The sequence below is a fragment of the Brachionichthys hirsutus genome, unplaced genomic scaffold (assembly GCF_040956055.1).
Source record: "Brachionichthys hirsutus isolate HB-005 unplaced genomic scaffold, CSIRO-AGI_Bhir_v1 contig_769, whole genome shotgun sequence".
NCBI classification, from domain to species: Eukaryota; Metazoa; Chordata; class Actinopteri; order Lophiiformes; family Brachionichthyidae; genus Brachionichthys; species Brachionichthys hirsutus.
The window spans coordinates 669,174-685,559 of record NW_027180320.1 but is presented as its reverse complement, the minus strand read 5'-3'; the positions used below and the strand labels follow the sequence as shown (position 1 = coordinate 685,559).

General features: G+C 43.5%; 1 protein-coding gene across 3 annotated transcripts in view; it reads left to right on the top strand.

Moving 5' to 3' along the window:
• Positions 1-13,698: 13,698 nt before the first annotated feature.
• LOC137912657 (solute carrier family 12 member 9-like) overlaps positions 13,699-16,386 on the top strand; it is a 32,501-nt gene continuing 29,813 nt past the window's right edge. Inside the window, exons 1-3 of one of the 3 annotated variants that reach the window (XM_068756796.1) lie at positions 13,699-13,924; positions 15,415-15,549; positions 15,992-16,129. In XM_068756796.1, coding sequence (XP_068612897.1) covers positions 13,699-13,924; positions 15,415-15,549; positions 15,992-16,129 — 499 coding nt within the window. The remainder of the gene's footprint in view (positions 13,925-15,414; positions 15,550-15,991; positions 16,130-16,386) is intronic. The other 2 variants (XM_068756798.1, XM_068756797.1) reach the window with 2 other exon arrangements.

The window sequence follows — 16,386 nt, the reverse complement described above, 5'->3', positions numbered from 1 at the left end:
CTGCACCAGCCTTCCTGTGGAAAGGAAAGTGTGTATCTCCACATCATGTACAATAAGGAATGTGTGTGTGTGTGTGTGTGTGTGTGTGTGTGCGTGCTTCACTGTCTATTTTTTCAAGTGTTCTCGGAGTTCCGACTTAAGTGACTTAACAGAAACAAATGAAAATAGCTGGAATACCTCCTGGCCCTCTGCAACCTCCTGTCCTCTTTCGGACCTCAAACTGTACCTCATTGCGTATACATACTTACTATGACTGTGTTTTATGTCTGCTGTCAGACATGCATGGGAACAGGGCCCAAAAGCTATTTAAATGAACAGCCTTTAAAACACACTGGGGTCAACAACAACAACAACAACAACAACAACAACAACAACAAGTGACATTTATGGGAAAGGTTTCCATCAAACAAAGGAGCAAAGGTCAAGCATAGTGGAACCTTGCATGCAGCCAGGACCGGTTTATATTATATTCATTTCAGGGTTAAGTCAAGGTGAGACTTATTGGAATACTGATTGTGGCTTTTTTGAAATATCACTATAATGATGCTCTCTTTTTTTGCTCTAGGAGTTCCTGTAATTTTATTAATGTATTCATTTGCACTGATTATTAAATTTGCTTTTGCTTGGAGGGACAGCAACACGCACTTTATATCCACAACGCTGCCACACCGAGCTGCCCCTGCAGTCTTAGGGAAAAAAAGAAGGTGCCAAATCCAATTGGATTTGTGTGAAAAGCGCAGGACGGAGGTGCGAGCGCGCAAGCTGTAAACCTGTATGCGTGGCATTGTGCGGCCTGTGGGAGACACTTCCATCGTGGTGTGGAGATTCACGCCCCCCCCCCCCCCCCCCCACCAACCTTCCTCTCCTCGCGGCAATGCCAGTCGATGATGGCCTGTTTGTTCTGCATCATAGGGTGATAAGCGAAACTTTTATTCTGCGGCCAGTCGGTGATTCATTAAGCAGACTGGATGTAAAATGTCTATTGGAGTGACACCCCCCCCCCCCACACACACACACACACGCACTCACCGCACCGGTTTGTGTATTGGCGACGTCTGGCGCATGTTAGGGAGAAACATTTGATGACATTGTATGAAAAACAAGTCATTTCCCCCAGACGTGTATTTAACCAATCACGTGATCTACAATTAAGATGTTTCAATCATCTTTTCATCGGCCTGGAAAAACAAGGCTTATATATAGGTCTGATCGCAAAAGTGTTGTTGCTCTTTATGGAATTGGAAACGTGTGAATAAGTGAACGCTATAATTAAGTTTTGGTCATGTGCAAAATATGTAATTGGCAAATCTCCTAAAAAGCGCGTAAATCATCCATAATGGCGTAATGGTGCAGCTGGATGGATCCATTATCGGGGTTGTGCTTGTATTTGCTCTGGTTCGTCAGACGCATCGGTTTGCAGGTTGTTTAACAGTATCTACCCCACCGTCTCCGACCCCCCCGCCCCCCCAATCGGGGGTCTGATATAACGCACTGTGCACCCTAATAATCCAGCGCACACGGTCTGCTGCGCGGACAGGGAGGCGTGAATATTCAGAGCCACAACAGCCTGGACAGATGTGCATCTCTCTCTCTCTCTCTCTCTCTCTCGTGCGCGCTCGCTCACGCGCCACACCTGTTCCTCCTCACATAGAAGACTGCGTCTCACAAACAGGCATGAACATGGGAATTAAAAACTCTTCTTGAGAATGGTTGCAACGTTTTTGTGGAATCATGTTAAATGAATCCCATTTGAGAACCCGTGGAACCAAAAGGCTCCCAATGTGGCTCAGAGAACAGTTTGTGCACGTGGCCTGGCCCTAATAATCTCACAAACGCATTTTAACGACCCAATTATTATGTTTAAATAAACCTTCTCTTCCCGTCACATTCCGAAGTCATGCGCGCATTTCAGGTCGTTCTATTGCGCGCAGACATCCGAGGGAACCTGTAGTTAGAGATGGTGCAAAATTATCCAGAAAGTTGCCCCCCCTTCCTTTCAGGAGCTGAAATCTTCATGTCATTTAAAAGCAGGATGTACCACAGAGCAGGCCGTAAAGGCCGGCGCAGGAACAACAGCTCCGTGACGCGTTTATTACCACTGTTATGCACAGGATGATAATGATGGTAATAAGAAGAGGCCCGCCTCAGTTGTAAAGCTAATTCTATGCAGCCGACGGAAAGGACGAATGGGTCCTTTCCTCTCACTCAATGCGCAAATGGATGGAGTCTTGCAGAGTCGATGTTTATTCATACAAACGGAATCAATTTGCAGACACAGTCGAAACTTTAGAGAAAAGCGAACCCGTTTCTCTTCACACCATCGTCCATGATTGAGAGTGTGACGATGATTACTGGGGATAATTACAGGGCCAGACTCCAAAATGTTGCCACTGAGTTTGGGGCTGTTGTGGGGAGCGGGCTGGGTTTATTTTGACACCTCGGGGAGATGTGCTGGTGAGGTCTCCATCATTTGCTATTTATGAATGGAAAAGGTGGTGTAGGTGCAAACTCAAGATTTGATTTGATTTAGAAGAAAACACAGTAATCAGACATATTAAAAAATCTAAATAACAAAGTACTGTGCAAGTTAAATGTCTCAGCAAGTATATGGATCTTTTACTTGAGTAAGATAAAGATAAAAAAGCTCTGTGATTGATACAATTCAGTTATAAAGTTTATAATATTAACAAAAAAACACATTGATGCTTATTGGCTATAGACAATAATCCTATCAGGAGCATCGACCTGTAATATTGGAGCATTTTTACTAATGCATTAAAATATATGGTGCAGTTTATTGATTATTTCGTCAACAATATTCTCTTTTCATTTTGATTGGTGGTCCATATTTAGACCCTAAAAAAAGATTACAGAGTGTTTAATTTGGGTTATTTAAATAGGTCATAATGTTGTCTTTTTGCAGAATCCGGACAGAACTCACACATACAGGGATAAGTGCAGAATCCACTTTAACCCTGTATGTGTGGGTTCTGTCCGGGTTCTCCAGTTTCCTTTCACAGCACGCAAATAAGTAATATATAGGTGAACTGGTGACTCCATATTTAGACAGTATAGATTAAATATAGTTCAAAACCTTGAGTACACACTCTATTTATTTTGTGGAGCTACTTGGCAAAATAAAAAATGTAATGAATGCAACAAACCATTTTATAGAGCCAAGGGAAAAACTTCCTTGACGTATACTGGAAAGAACTAAAGTAGGACAAAATGAAAATACTCAGCGAAGTACACGTTTTTAGTCTTTAAAGGAAACTGGTAACCACACGTGTTAAATAAATGCAGAGCACAGCAACATTATTTATAAGATCTGTCATCGAGAAGCTATTTAAAATCTTAAAATCTCACAAAGCGTAGCCTTAACACGACAGCATAAACAGGAGAATTATGATACATAGCATGATTAGATATCTTGAAGTATATAAGTCAACAAATAGCCTCTTAAAGTACTTCAGGACACATATTACTACTGCTGCACCTTGACCTCGTTCATTTTCAGACAGCCAGACTTCTTGCAGAGGCTGCCAACACGTGGCAGAAACACAAAAGTCTCAAGCATCCTTCCTGGCAAACTTTGTAATCTGCACCACGCCTCTCTCATTTATCTTTACAAGAGTCAAATTGCTTCCACACACTTTATTGGTCATAGATCTGCAGAGGGAGCTGCGCCAAAGCAAGCGGTCAGGCACACGCATGCATGCTTAAGTCGCGTGGTAAATACCTCGACCGTTAAATCAACAACACAGTCGTCTTGTGAGCGATGTGAGAGGCGACAGTCGAACAAGCCTGTCTTTGACTCATCTGTGACTCAAGAACCCGGACCTCTATTTAACTGATTTCCCTCATGCATGAGTTTAATGATGCTTATGAATGTAAACCTGGCCTAAATCCACTTTTACTTGTCCTGCTGTTCTATTTCTGATTCTGACCGAATTGAAAATGACACCATGCACCCAGAAGTCACACGGGAGAAGGTGGGGCCGGAATTCTTGTCTGCATTACTTAATCACGAGTCAAGTGTAGTTAAAGATGAACATGCCAAGTATAACTAGTCCTACTCTGCACCAGTGGGGATTGAGAACATGAGGATAGAAGAGGAAATGAGGTAAAGTTTAACCTGTCCTTGCCAAAATCATTCCAATGTTGCACCTGTCTGACAGAAGGGTTGTTAAGCAAAAAAAAAATCTAAAACACAAGATAAGCCCAAAATCCTCAACACCAGAGGTACATATGAACCGAACTTTGAATGTAAAGTGGCCTCTGCAGCTCAATTCTATGCAAAAATGAAGTTCTCAGATGCTGAGGCTTCTTGATCTATTCAAAGCCTCTTGGCATGAAAGCTAATGGAATCCCTCTCTCAGCTCAGTTCTCCCTTTTTACCATGTCACCTGCTGTCTTTAAGTCATGCATGCTGCTTTCTCTTCCTCCTTTCTGCTCTCCAGTTCCCTGTTGCGCCTTTTGAAGTGTTTTGGACGCCTGTGGTTTTCAAAGGGTCAGAAAAGGGCAGCTCTACTGTCCTATCGAAGGCAGGCCGTGGGATGAACGCGTGTTACCACCTGTCCTCAATGCCCCGACGCCGCTGGTGTTGCTGTACTCACACCTCGACTTATCACCCTATGTCGCCTGTGCATTGTTCCCTCTTGCTCACACAGGGTGAAATGTGTCGGAGCAAACACGCATATCTAGGGTAGCGCTGTGCCCACATACACACATGGAGGAACACTGTTACTGTAGGACCCCCTACTGTTGGACAACCATCGTGGAGTCCCGCTGCTAAGGCCCGCCCTTTCCTCACACCTCACAATATAGAAAACTCTCTCCCACTGGTTGGGAGGTCCTCTCCCAAACCAGTGGGGGCAGGGGGGGTTTGCCTGGGAGAAAGGGTTGCATCCTGGGGAGAGAGTCTATTGCAGGTCCGGGGTCACACAGAGAGTGACAAGAGGTAGCCAAAAGTCCTTCAAGATGAAAAATTAGCCTTTCAAATGACAACCAAAGACCAAGCCACTCTGAAAAGCCGTGGGTGTGTTTCTGAAATGCCTCTTAACAAGTTTCATATGCTGTGCTTATTCAACTCCTGGTTCTTTTTCTCCTTGCCCAGAGGGAAACTTCCCAGGAATTGCCAGATCTGGAAGAGAGGTCAAGGTGGAGCATGATGATCGAGAACTCGACACAAAGCCAGAGTCCGACAAGGCCAGTTCTTCAAACTTCTGTATCACCTTTCTCACTGACTGAAAGGGAAACTGCCCACGCCACTGACCTCCACCAGGCCCACGAGGCTTCCTGTAGGCCGAGTCCTTACTGAGGAAGACATAGGAAGGAGGGGGAAGGCCGCTACGCAACCTCAGTCTGCCCTGGCCCAGGCCCAGGGCTGGTAGCACTCCAGCAGGGTGGAAGCGGGTAGGCAGTGTGGCTAGGTGCTCCTGGGTCAGAGGGTTGTAGAAGCTCAGTGCACCCCCACCCATGTTCAAGAACACCCCGAGGGTTTTGAGCTGAGGTGGGATGGTGTAAAGTGGCTCCCGGCTCCCGTCATACACGATGCAAAAAGACAGTTCCTGCCTTTGGAACCACCAGCCGTCAGAACCGTCCAATGACCTCACACCTGAAAGAGAAAATAAGTCACTGTGAACAATGAGGTGCTGTTGCCTGGCAATAAAATAACATCTTTGATGTACTCTGAACAGTGCAGTGAATACTGCCTGTCAAATGACACAAGTATTTGCGCTTACATGTGTCTGCGGAAGTAAACAAGCTCAGTCTGCTGACTCGTGTGTCTGGAAACAATAAGCATGCTGAAATCCTTTCTCACCGATCGAATAGACAGAGCTGTTGCAGACGTCCACCTCCCAGTAATACTGTCCTCGAGCAATGGCAACATCGGCACAGACCTGAGGTAGAACCAGTGCGACTGCAGGGTCAGAGGTCACCGATCTCCTGCGCTCGCTGGCTGGAGGTGGTCCTCCTGGACCACCTCCATTGTAGGTGATGGTGAGGGAGGACTTTGAGAGATGAAGCGATGGAGGGACATTTAAAGGGTTCAGAGCAAAACATAGTCCTAAAATAGACCAGAAGAGAAGTAAGGATGAAAGGAGAGAACATTTGAGGCTTTTTTTAAAATCTGTAATCTGCACACGAATCATTTTATGCATGAATAAACCCGCACAACTGTTGAAGAGACTGGAATCACCTGCTGTCTCAGGTGATGCTCTTTCCTTCAAAGCCGTGTGACATGGATCTAAGAACCCAACATACCAAGGCTTTATCAGGCCTTTATAATTCTCATCAATACACACGATCCACACCAGGCTTTAATGTGCCTCCAACAAAAACTCAGCCATGTCAGTAACCCAAAACCCAAGTGTTAGCATGTCAAGAGCTGGGATGAGAATGAGCCAGGATAAAAGCTTCTGGCCTATAATTGCAAATTGCAAAAAATTGCAAAAAATTGCAAAGACAAATACACAGTAAAAACAGTATATATGTATATGTATATATATATTTATATATATATAAACTTCATGCACCGCCTTTTGTTTCAGATGCACAAAACAAATATTTTTGTTAAGGTGAATTCAAACTTTTGAAAAGTGGTGCATTTAGAAAAGCATCGACGATTCCTGACCAAAGACGGACTGCTCCATCTCCTCCTCTCGCAGGTCTACAGCGCCATCCACTGGTGCTGCTGAGGAACTGGCAGCATTGGAGCCTGAAGCAAAGGGCAAACAGTCACCTGCGCTCCCTATGGAGATCATGTTTTAGGTTTATTCAAAGATATGTCTCGACTTATGGCTATGCATGTCACAGCGCTCACCATACAAAGAGCGCTGTGTTGTCATGGCAACTGCATCCCGGCAGTCTGTGTTCCTCTGAACACGTCGACAGCAGAACCTGCGACCTTCTTGCTGTGAGACAACAGCACCACCATTGTGTCACCTTGCAGTTGCAGCCCACTTAAAATGCAAAATAATTTAAATTAAAAGACACCAATTAGTATTCTTTACATCTTGAACCTGGTTTGGATCCCCGACTCGTTGAAGATGATCCTCAGATGTTTCCTCCCGGCTGACATGTGCAGGATGGAAGGTGGGATGCTTTGGAAGACAGGAGGTTGCAGTTGACCAGTCCCGGCACGGCAGCTCCACGGAATCTCGACATTCCGGGCACGGTGTAGAGCACACAGGTAGACGGACACTACGGTGGTGAAGCTCACCTGAATGTTGTTTCTCCCCAGCTGCTACACAGTGAACACACAGGGTGTGCGAGCATGGCAGGATCAGGATGACATCACGCTCCTGGCTGCAAGATGGACAGCAGGAGAACTGCTGCAAGCCATCTCCATCGTTCCCTGTTCCTGTTCTCACATCTAGAAGCTTCAGCTCCCTGTGACTTCTTAAAGGATGAAAGGCCCTCGTCGTCATTACTGACAATCAGATCAATTATATAAAAGCCATTACGCCTTTTTCATTTTTCGGTATTCTGAAGTCGGCAAAGAAAATATTGTCGTCCATACGTCTTTGTCTTCATGATTAGAGTTTAATCCCAGTATATCAAGGCGTCACCGTCAGGAACACCTCAGTCAGAATAAAAGCGTCAGCAATCCATCCTTCCCGGAAAAAGAGAAACAAAGAGGGCATCTCACCGTGAAGATATCTCCGTATTAAAAATATATAAGATGCTCAATCGGGAGGAGATATCCAACTTTAGAAAAAAATTAAAGGAATTTACAGGAAACTGTTGAACATCCACAAATGATCCTGTTGAGTCATCCTCTCTGTTTGCCTGCAGACTGTTGTGTCTCATATGGAGCAGGGCCTGCAAGCACATGAAAGAGAGAGCGAGTGGTAGAGCGAGGTAGAGAGAGAGAGGAGCACGGCCTTTTAAAAAGGTACTCATTGCTTGGTGTTGCCATGGCAACGCTCGCTCTCCGATGAGACACACAGCTGTGTGATAATGTGCACACGCACACACACACACACACACACACCTACACACACACACACACCTACACACACACACACACACACACACACCTACACACACACGCACACACACACACACACACACACACACACACTACACATCTTGTTGCTGGTTGAGGGGGAGGCAGCTCATTGTCCCCCATCTCATTGACAATGTAGAGGTCATGTCTGAGGTCAGTGCAGGAGGGGCTCTACAGATGGAAAAGAAAAACTAGGACTTAATTGCATTTAATATAATATGAAAAAACAGATATTTAAAGATGACAGCCTGTTGGGAAAATAAATTGCATCAGAGAATTCCGAATCAGGGTGGATGCAATATTCAGCAAGAGAGAGTGGAAGTGAAGAACATTTGATTTATACTTTGTTCAGCCACTGCATTTAGTTCATGAAAGGAAAATACATTTCGTTGAGTTGAATTTTTAAAGATGAAAGAAGGTTGTACAGTATTTTTAAGTCAGTCTGCTTTTTTCTTCCACTTGTTAGTTTAGACTGTAATGAAACTATTTTCTTATTTTATAGCTACTGGGTATGGGGCGGTCTTCTCATCGGGCTTCTGGGTTGCTAGTTCACTTCTCTGACCTTGAGGTTGTCCTCAGAGTTTCCCACCTATTATTGTCGCTGGGTAAAAACAGCCCTGGCCTGTTATTTGAGTGAATGGTTTTTATTAAAATAATGAGACGAGTTTTCCTAGTGCACCTTTATTGTGTATCCACAGGGAACTGCCTGTCCTAGACACTCACCATCGAGCATTTTGTTGGTGTGTATCGACTGTAAAGGCTATCTGGCTTGCTTTGACTTGTATAACACAATCAGCCAAATAGGTGATTGAGATCTGCACCAGACATTTTGATCAGGTTGGTTATGTCAAAGTACAAAATGACCAAATCAGACTTCTTTCCTGTCGTGACTTTTTTTTGTTGCCTCTCTTGTGTTTGCATTTGAGGATCCAAAGTAAAATATTAACTTTGCACTAAGTCAAATATAAAGCCTACGCGTTCATGGTTTGCTCTTGGTTTTGATATGAGTTGCTCTTGACGCTACAGTTTATTTAACCGCTGTCATTGATTCAAAGAGAAAGCAAAATGGGGCCCAAACCAGGGAACTTTGAGTCATGAGTTTGTACATGGAAAATGGGATTATTTGTGGACTTTTTCTTCTGAGGCTGTTTTTTTTATCAAGCTGAAAGGCAGGAGGATGCAGGTTTACGGACCACAGCTGAGCGACACCATGCACGGAGGAACGGGTTATGGCTTATAGCAGTAAGTTGAATGCTTGGTTTGGAGCCCTGCGCTACAACTCATATTTACAAAGAGAGGGGGATCGCTCATAATTTTGAGGCTACGGGAGAATGTGTCAGATCATTAGGAGATGCCGAACTCCTTACTGGAATAGCAGAGCGACTCATGTGCGACCCCATACGAGTCAGGCAGCAGATATTTTCTGCGCAACTTGTTTTTCCAGTCAATTTATAAGTTTCAAAGTAAAATTGTGCCAATGAAAAAATCAAAGGGAGCATCAAACAGGGACGGATTTTGAAGTACAGTACTTGTCAGGATTAAAGCCGGGGATGGAAAAATACGGGTTCCTACTCATGGATTAGGATTTGGACCCAGGACAATAACAATGGAGGGAAATCCAAGTTGTTCATTGAAAAGCTTTGATGGCAGCTCATCAGTCATTTCCACCGTGTGCTCCTCTAGGACTCCTGCTACTGCTGATCGGAGTGATTTCCTCTCATCTACCTGAAATCCAGGCCAGACCCGCCGACTTTTGGTGCAACTCTCAAGCCAGGAAAAGTATTGGACATAAGATTGAGGAGCTGAAGAAAGACAAGGTGAAGAATTATGTATTATTTTACAAAAGTAAATATATAAAAAAAAAAAAAAAGTTGGCAGCGGGTTTGAATGTACCTTTCATCTTCTGTGCATGCACGTGTGTGCTGAAACGTTGTTCGTGTCCTCAGGCAGACTGCGTGGGTTCAGATCTGCTGTCCTCTCCCGTGCTGCTACCGTGTGTTTGGATACACGCAGCAAAATGGGCAAATAAAACTGTGAGTACCGCATGGCTGACAGGCCGACACACACATTCCAATACGGAAACTTAATGCAAAAACCATGCAACCCGTTTCACATTTTGTTTTTTCCTCACAGTTCACGTCTTATCAATGAGTAGAGGGAACTTTTGAGCAGATCATTTCATTGTATAATGATAATAATCCTACTTTAGCTGGAATTTTATACTGAAAGCATACAGATTAAATGTTGCAAAAATATTTTTCCAGAAGTTGTTTTTTTGACATCTAACATATTTTAAAGATGGTCGTTTATTTATGTTGGCCTCAGAAGAGGTTAACTAATATATGCAAAATAAATAAAAATGTAAGACAGAAATCTCCGGAGAGCTCATGATTTCTGTCTTTTTCGCATGATCCATCCAACATCCAAGAGTTTGTGTGGCTTTTTGTCCAGCTTCAGCAGAGGCATGAAGAGGTGGTTGGGACCCTCCAGATGTTTCAGGATGGAGTGCAGAGAGTGATGAATGAAACCAGATTGCAGTGCCAGATGTTACTGTTGAGGGAACTGGGACATCACATCTCAAATTATCTGGTTATCGTCAGCAGGCTTCAGATACAGGTGATACACATCATAATGAATGCCTCATAACACGATATGCTCATGTGATATACTTTGTGGTTGTGTATTTGTGTAATCGAAATCAGTGTAAGCAAATTATACACAAATATATATATAAAAAAAGAGTCGATGTTAACAAATATAAAAAAGAGTCAATGTAAACAAAGAACATTTCAAGCTGTGTTTATCAGTATTCTAAAAAAGAGAAGGAAAATTAGGAAAGGACCAGATAATAAACAGAAAGGGAAAAACACTGGATAAATTATGCAACATTTGTACTGAACACTAATTAATAAATATATTTAATATTAGAGCTCATCACTTGCTCATCCTTCTACTGCACATTGTACTAATTAAACCTATTAAGGCTAAATGGACACACTTAATGGGAGGCCTTTTTAACATAAAGTAGTCACAACACTGTAATAACACTGTAGGTAGAATTCCCACATCAAGCAACATTTCCACAATGTCATTCAGACTGGTGGAATGTCAAATTTAAGACCACAATTATGTTCTCACTTGTAAGTAGATGGCTCTCTGAGTCCACAAAGAGTCTCCACCAATGTGGTTCAGTTTCCACATAATGTTTCCATCATTAAGTACAATATTATTCGAACAATGACGATTATTAGTAACATCAAGACAGAATAGTCTGAATTTGCTCTTAAGACCTTAGTCGAACCATCGACTAAGATATTGATTGTACTTTTGGGCACTTACAGGACGTCTTGGTGACGCCATCTTACTCCGCAGTACAGAGCTGCTCCAGCCAAACTAGCCTGAACAAAGTGTTGGAGCTGTTCAGGATGCTTCTCAAGGGAAAACTGGAGCGTCTTGCTATTGATCTCCAAGATAGCATCTGTAGAGCAGAACACAGGACAGCTGCGCAGTAACGGACCCTCTGGAGACTGGATAAGAAAATGGGAAGCATCTTATCTGCGCTGCTGAGCTGTGTTACCTGAAAACTGAGCCAAGAGGACGCAGCAGGATGTAAGGAGGGAAGCAGCACGTCATGGATCGAGAGCTTTTCTATTGTGTTGACGACGACTCAAGAAGAAAGGAGTGTAATTGAAGTTATAAGTCAACCAGTGAAGAGAAGACTGATATGTGCCTTTTTTCAAAGAACACAATACAAAAGGATCAATTTTAATTAAAGAATAATACAATCTGAAACTATCACTATACAGAAATGTTCATGTGAAGATGTTCCATGTCATTAAAGTGGAACTTTCTGGAATGTCTGACTGTGTTAAGATGATCACTTTAAATCACATTCTTTGCGTCGGCATGGGAAATCAGCACTGTTACGCTAGCTCCCTCTATGGGTCCTGCATGAGAGATGCTCTATGGTGGCTTATTTATAAAAATGCTGGAAAACGGGTTTAAAAGTCGGGGCAAATTTCATCCCTGGCCTGTAAGAAAAGACTGATAAAAAGTTTAAACAGAAATAAAAGAGAGGATAAATACAATAAGATGATGCCGATGCAGATAAAATCACACATGGGTATTTCTTAACGCACCCAGCGGTGTCCTAAATATGCAAAAATTCAAAGCAAGAAAACTGTTCAGTTAATTTATTTTCAGTTCATCTGCGCAAAATCCAAGGATTTCTTAATATATACATAGTGTGGTAGATATGTATGCATTTCGTTTAAAAATGTATCAATATATATATACGTAGAATATTTATGTATCAATGCTGTGGTGTAATTTTCTAGAGTTTTGAAAGACATTCTGACTCTGCAATGTGCGTAAATGTATTATTTATTTGCTGTGGAGGACTGGGAAAGGGTTGGGCTCCTGCACTGTTTATTTGTTCTTTATGAATCATCCTGATCTTTGGTACTAAACCACTTTTGAAATAAAACGCCAAGTCATGCCTATTATGCGTGTCACTGTCAAATAAAATACTAATGCATTGAAAACCGACATTTGATGTATTCAGCATAATGTTTTCTTCTATTTGCATTTTAAAGTGTTAAAATAAATGCGTCAGAACTTTTGTTTTGATAGTGAATCACACGCTCACCAACTTCTACTTGTTTTACGTCTCCTATCAGCAGGTGGCCGGAAGAATTCTGTGTTCTAATTGGCTCAGTCATCTGGTCACATGACCGAAAGCTGCAGGCTGCAATCAATGCATGCTTGTCAAGCTGGATAAACAGAGACAGGAGAATCCCGGAAAACACACGAGTTACCTTCAAAACAAGCTTTTGAATATTCAGTTCGTATTTTACAGTAGTTTCCGTTTAATATGGAGTCTTTAATGCTGACATTGCTGATTGATCTTTACTCAGAATAGGCTACTTCCTCAAGCAGTTTGCTGGATGTTTGTGTTAAGAACTGTAAAACTTCCATGTATGTTATCTATTTTCTATCCAGCTTTAAGCTTGTTTCAGTGGATCTTTCACACAGTCTACTAATAATCCCATTAAATTTAAATCTGTTTTAAATTCTTCCCGTGAGCGCCCCCTGGGTGAACTGCAACAGATTAAAATTGTATTAATACAGGATGTGAATGTATTAACCCTCTATCGATGACGAGGAAGGAAGTAATTATTTGGATCTGCTTCTTAAGAAAAAAAAAGCCATAATTTTGTCACATTCTTTGGACCAGAAATATTTTAGTTATATCTCAAATACCTTTATTCTGGAAGTAATAACCGGAAACAGAACTTGTCATCGACGCTGTTTAACTTTGCGTCTACGTCACGTGACGCCCTACTCTCTATTAGAAATGATTGCATATGCATACAGCGACGATATCTGGCTCGTTGACTCTTAAGATACCTCTAAACTTCGTGTGGCGGGCGCAGAGGTGTGCGTAAACACTGATTTATTTTTATCGCTAAAAAAAACAAAACAGTTAATTCTTCTCTGCTATGCAGCTAATGTTTCGTAGGCGGCCGGCAGAGAGGAGCGTCGAACTTGCCGAGAAAAAGCGTCGGCATTAACTAATGATTCCACGAAACTGACATTTCGCGGTTGTGACAGTCAGTTCTGCAAATTATTCACTGCATTTGAAGAGGTTGTGGGGGAAGCTCGGTCCAGAGACGGGTTTCACCATGACGGAGCGTACTCCGCTTCTCCACTACCGCCTCGCGAGCAGCGACACCGAGATGCGGTCCACTCCGGCGGGGAAGGCCTCGGAGCATCGCCTGGGTCTCCCCGGGCGGAGGTCCGACCAGCAGCAGCGGCAGCAGCAGCAGCCGAAGAAACTCTCCATCTTCTTCGGTGTCGTCATCCCCACATTGCTCTCGATGTTCAGCGTGGTCGTGTTTCTCAGGATAGGTGAGTGTGCAAGTGCCGGAAGTCACCTGTAATGGACTGGACTCCCGTTAGCTGAGGGTTAAACCTCGGGGGTCCGCCAAACCCCGTTCAGAATTCCCGTGTTTTAATGTTTGCGTGCGTTTCACGTTAACTTCGCAGTGCGTTCGAATAGTTTGACCTTTTTAGAGGAGTCGTCTGAGGAATTCGGCTTGGAAACCAGTCACCCAACTTGAGTGCTTTCTCTTATCAATATGACTCATCATTATCGATTCAAGGATCTGATTGCTGATGAGCTAATCACATTTGCACAAAGGCTCTACTTGATGACGCTCGAACGGACGTGATCAATCCATTCAAAGCTATTGTTCTTTATTACTTTATCTCATTCTTTCTGTACCTCGCCCTGTTGAAAGTTTATCTCTCAGACTTTAAGTTTAACGCGTATGCAAATCAAATCAGGCTCATATGTCCCAATACGTGTTTTTTGATCAATGCAATCTGTGTGAGATATTTGATTTTTGAATGAGTAATTATACGCAGAAATAGTATATGGATTAATATAATTAAAAACGTGCATTTAGCCTGTGACACTAGTCCTGTCAGTGGTTTTTGTTTATTGGAAAATAATACAGTGGAAAGAGATTTTAGTTGAAATGATGTATATCTGAGTTTCACTTGCAAAGTTAATCAAAACATAATTTTGGTGAAAACGATATGTTCTGGTGGCGCATGTTGATGTTGTGTGTCTGGTACGTGAATGCGTTTTCATCTCTTTCCATTCATTCATTGTCGGCGCTGGGTTTGAAACTGTAAATGGTGTGACAACAAAGACCCCCCCCCCCCCCCCCCCTCCCTCCCTCCCTCCCTCCCTTGCTGCCTCTACATATTTACACCAAACAACCCACTGGCTGAGTAGAGCCACTCCAATGCGAGCTCTTGGATAGTCTTTAGGTGTTATGAGAGCAACAGATTCGTGACTTAAAACAGAGGTAAGGCAACGTGGTGAAGTGACCAAACATGCTCCACGCCAAATACCCAACTCAATTTGGCACGTAAAATACGGCGAGAAGCGAGGCGGCCGGGAGTCCCGTGTCCCGTGTCCCGTGCGTGACTGAAATACCAAACGAAAAAAACAGGCTCTACAAATAAACACGGTGGGAACTACTGTGCAGAGAATCAGACTGACGTGCAGGATCCATTCCACTTGGTAGCAAGAGTACATATCCTCCTAGTACTACAACTACTAATACTGATAATGATAGACAAAACCCAACTATTTCGTGCTACTGTTAATTACAACTGCGGCCGTTAGCGTGACAGTCGAGATGGGGAACGGAAACCGTCCTCGGGTGATTCTAGCCTTCTGTTAAGGGAGGCTGGAATGTGAGCTGAGTGTTCATATTCTGTCTGTCAGTGACTTCCTCCTCATCAGTCTCGTTGGCTTGACTGGGAAACCGAAATGTCAAGCTTTTTTTTGTTGATCAGACTGTATTTGTGTTTTGCCTTGCTAGGGTTTGTGGTGGGCCAGTCTGGACTGTACCAAGCTATCGCCATGTATGGGGTGGCGTACTTCATCATCTGCATGACCGTCTTGTCCGTCTGTGCCATTTCCACCAACGGAGCCCTGGATGCTGGCGGAGCGTACTGTATCCTCGCGCCCACGATCACTGGGAACGGTGTCGGTGCTCGTCTTCGCTTTACCGTTGTGTTAGTGAGAGAAGCGTAGCTCAAAGACGAGAAACAAGAGTGAGAAGCTAGCTCTTCTAGCCAGTTTAAAATTCAGCCGGCTCCTGTAAAGATCACCAATTAAATATTGCGTCACATTTATTTCATCTGTACAAAAAGAGCACTTTTGGGGTAAGTTTCCTTTGGACCGAGCTCATTACACTAAGCTGCCTCCCGGGTGTCGATGTACTGTACTTATTTCCATCGCTTGGCAGCAGCAATATCTCGTGTAACTAGGCAGGAAGGCAAAGTAAATTCTATTGCTGTAAAGGTCTTCTAATGGAATATTTAAGAATGAAATGGAAGGAAAACGACTTCATGTGTTGGCTCATGCATGTGAACTTTGACTTGACCTCCACTCAGACATGATAAGCCGAGCGCTGGGACCCGAGTTCGGCGGCAGCATGGGCATCATGTTCTTCCTGGCCAATGTGTGCGGCAGCGCTCTCTATGTGCTGGGTCTGGTGGAAGCCGTCGTGGCCACCTTTGGCGTGCCTGAGGGTGAGTTCAGTTTTAATAATCGTCTTAAAAGAAAAAGCAAGCTCCTCCCACCCATCCATTACGCATACCCAGGTTTTGCTTGAACTGATCAGAAGAGGCGAAAGGAAATTTTGAGAGGACTATTGCTGCTTTGCAATAGGAAGTTTCTAGAGGCGAGCTTAAAGCCCAGCCGTAGTTCTCTGAGGACGTAACGCGTGAGGCCTGGGCCTCTGTCTTCTGCGTGAGTTAGATGGAAGGTGTGGACCTTAGTGTTTGTC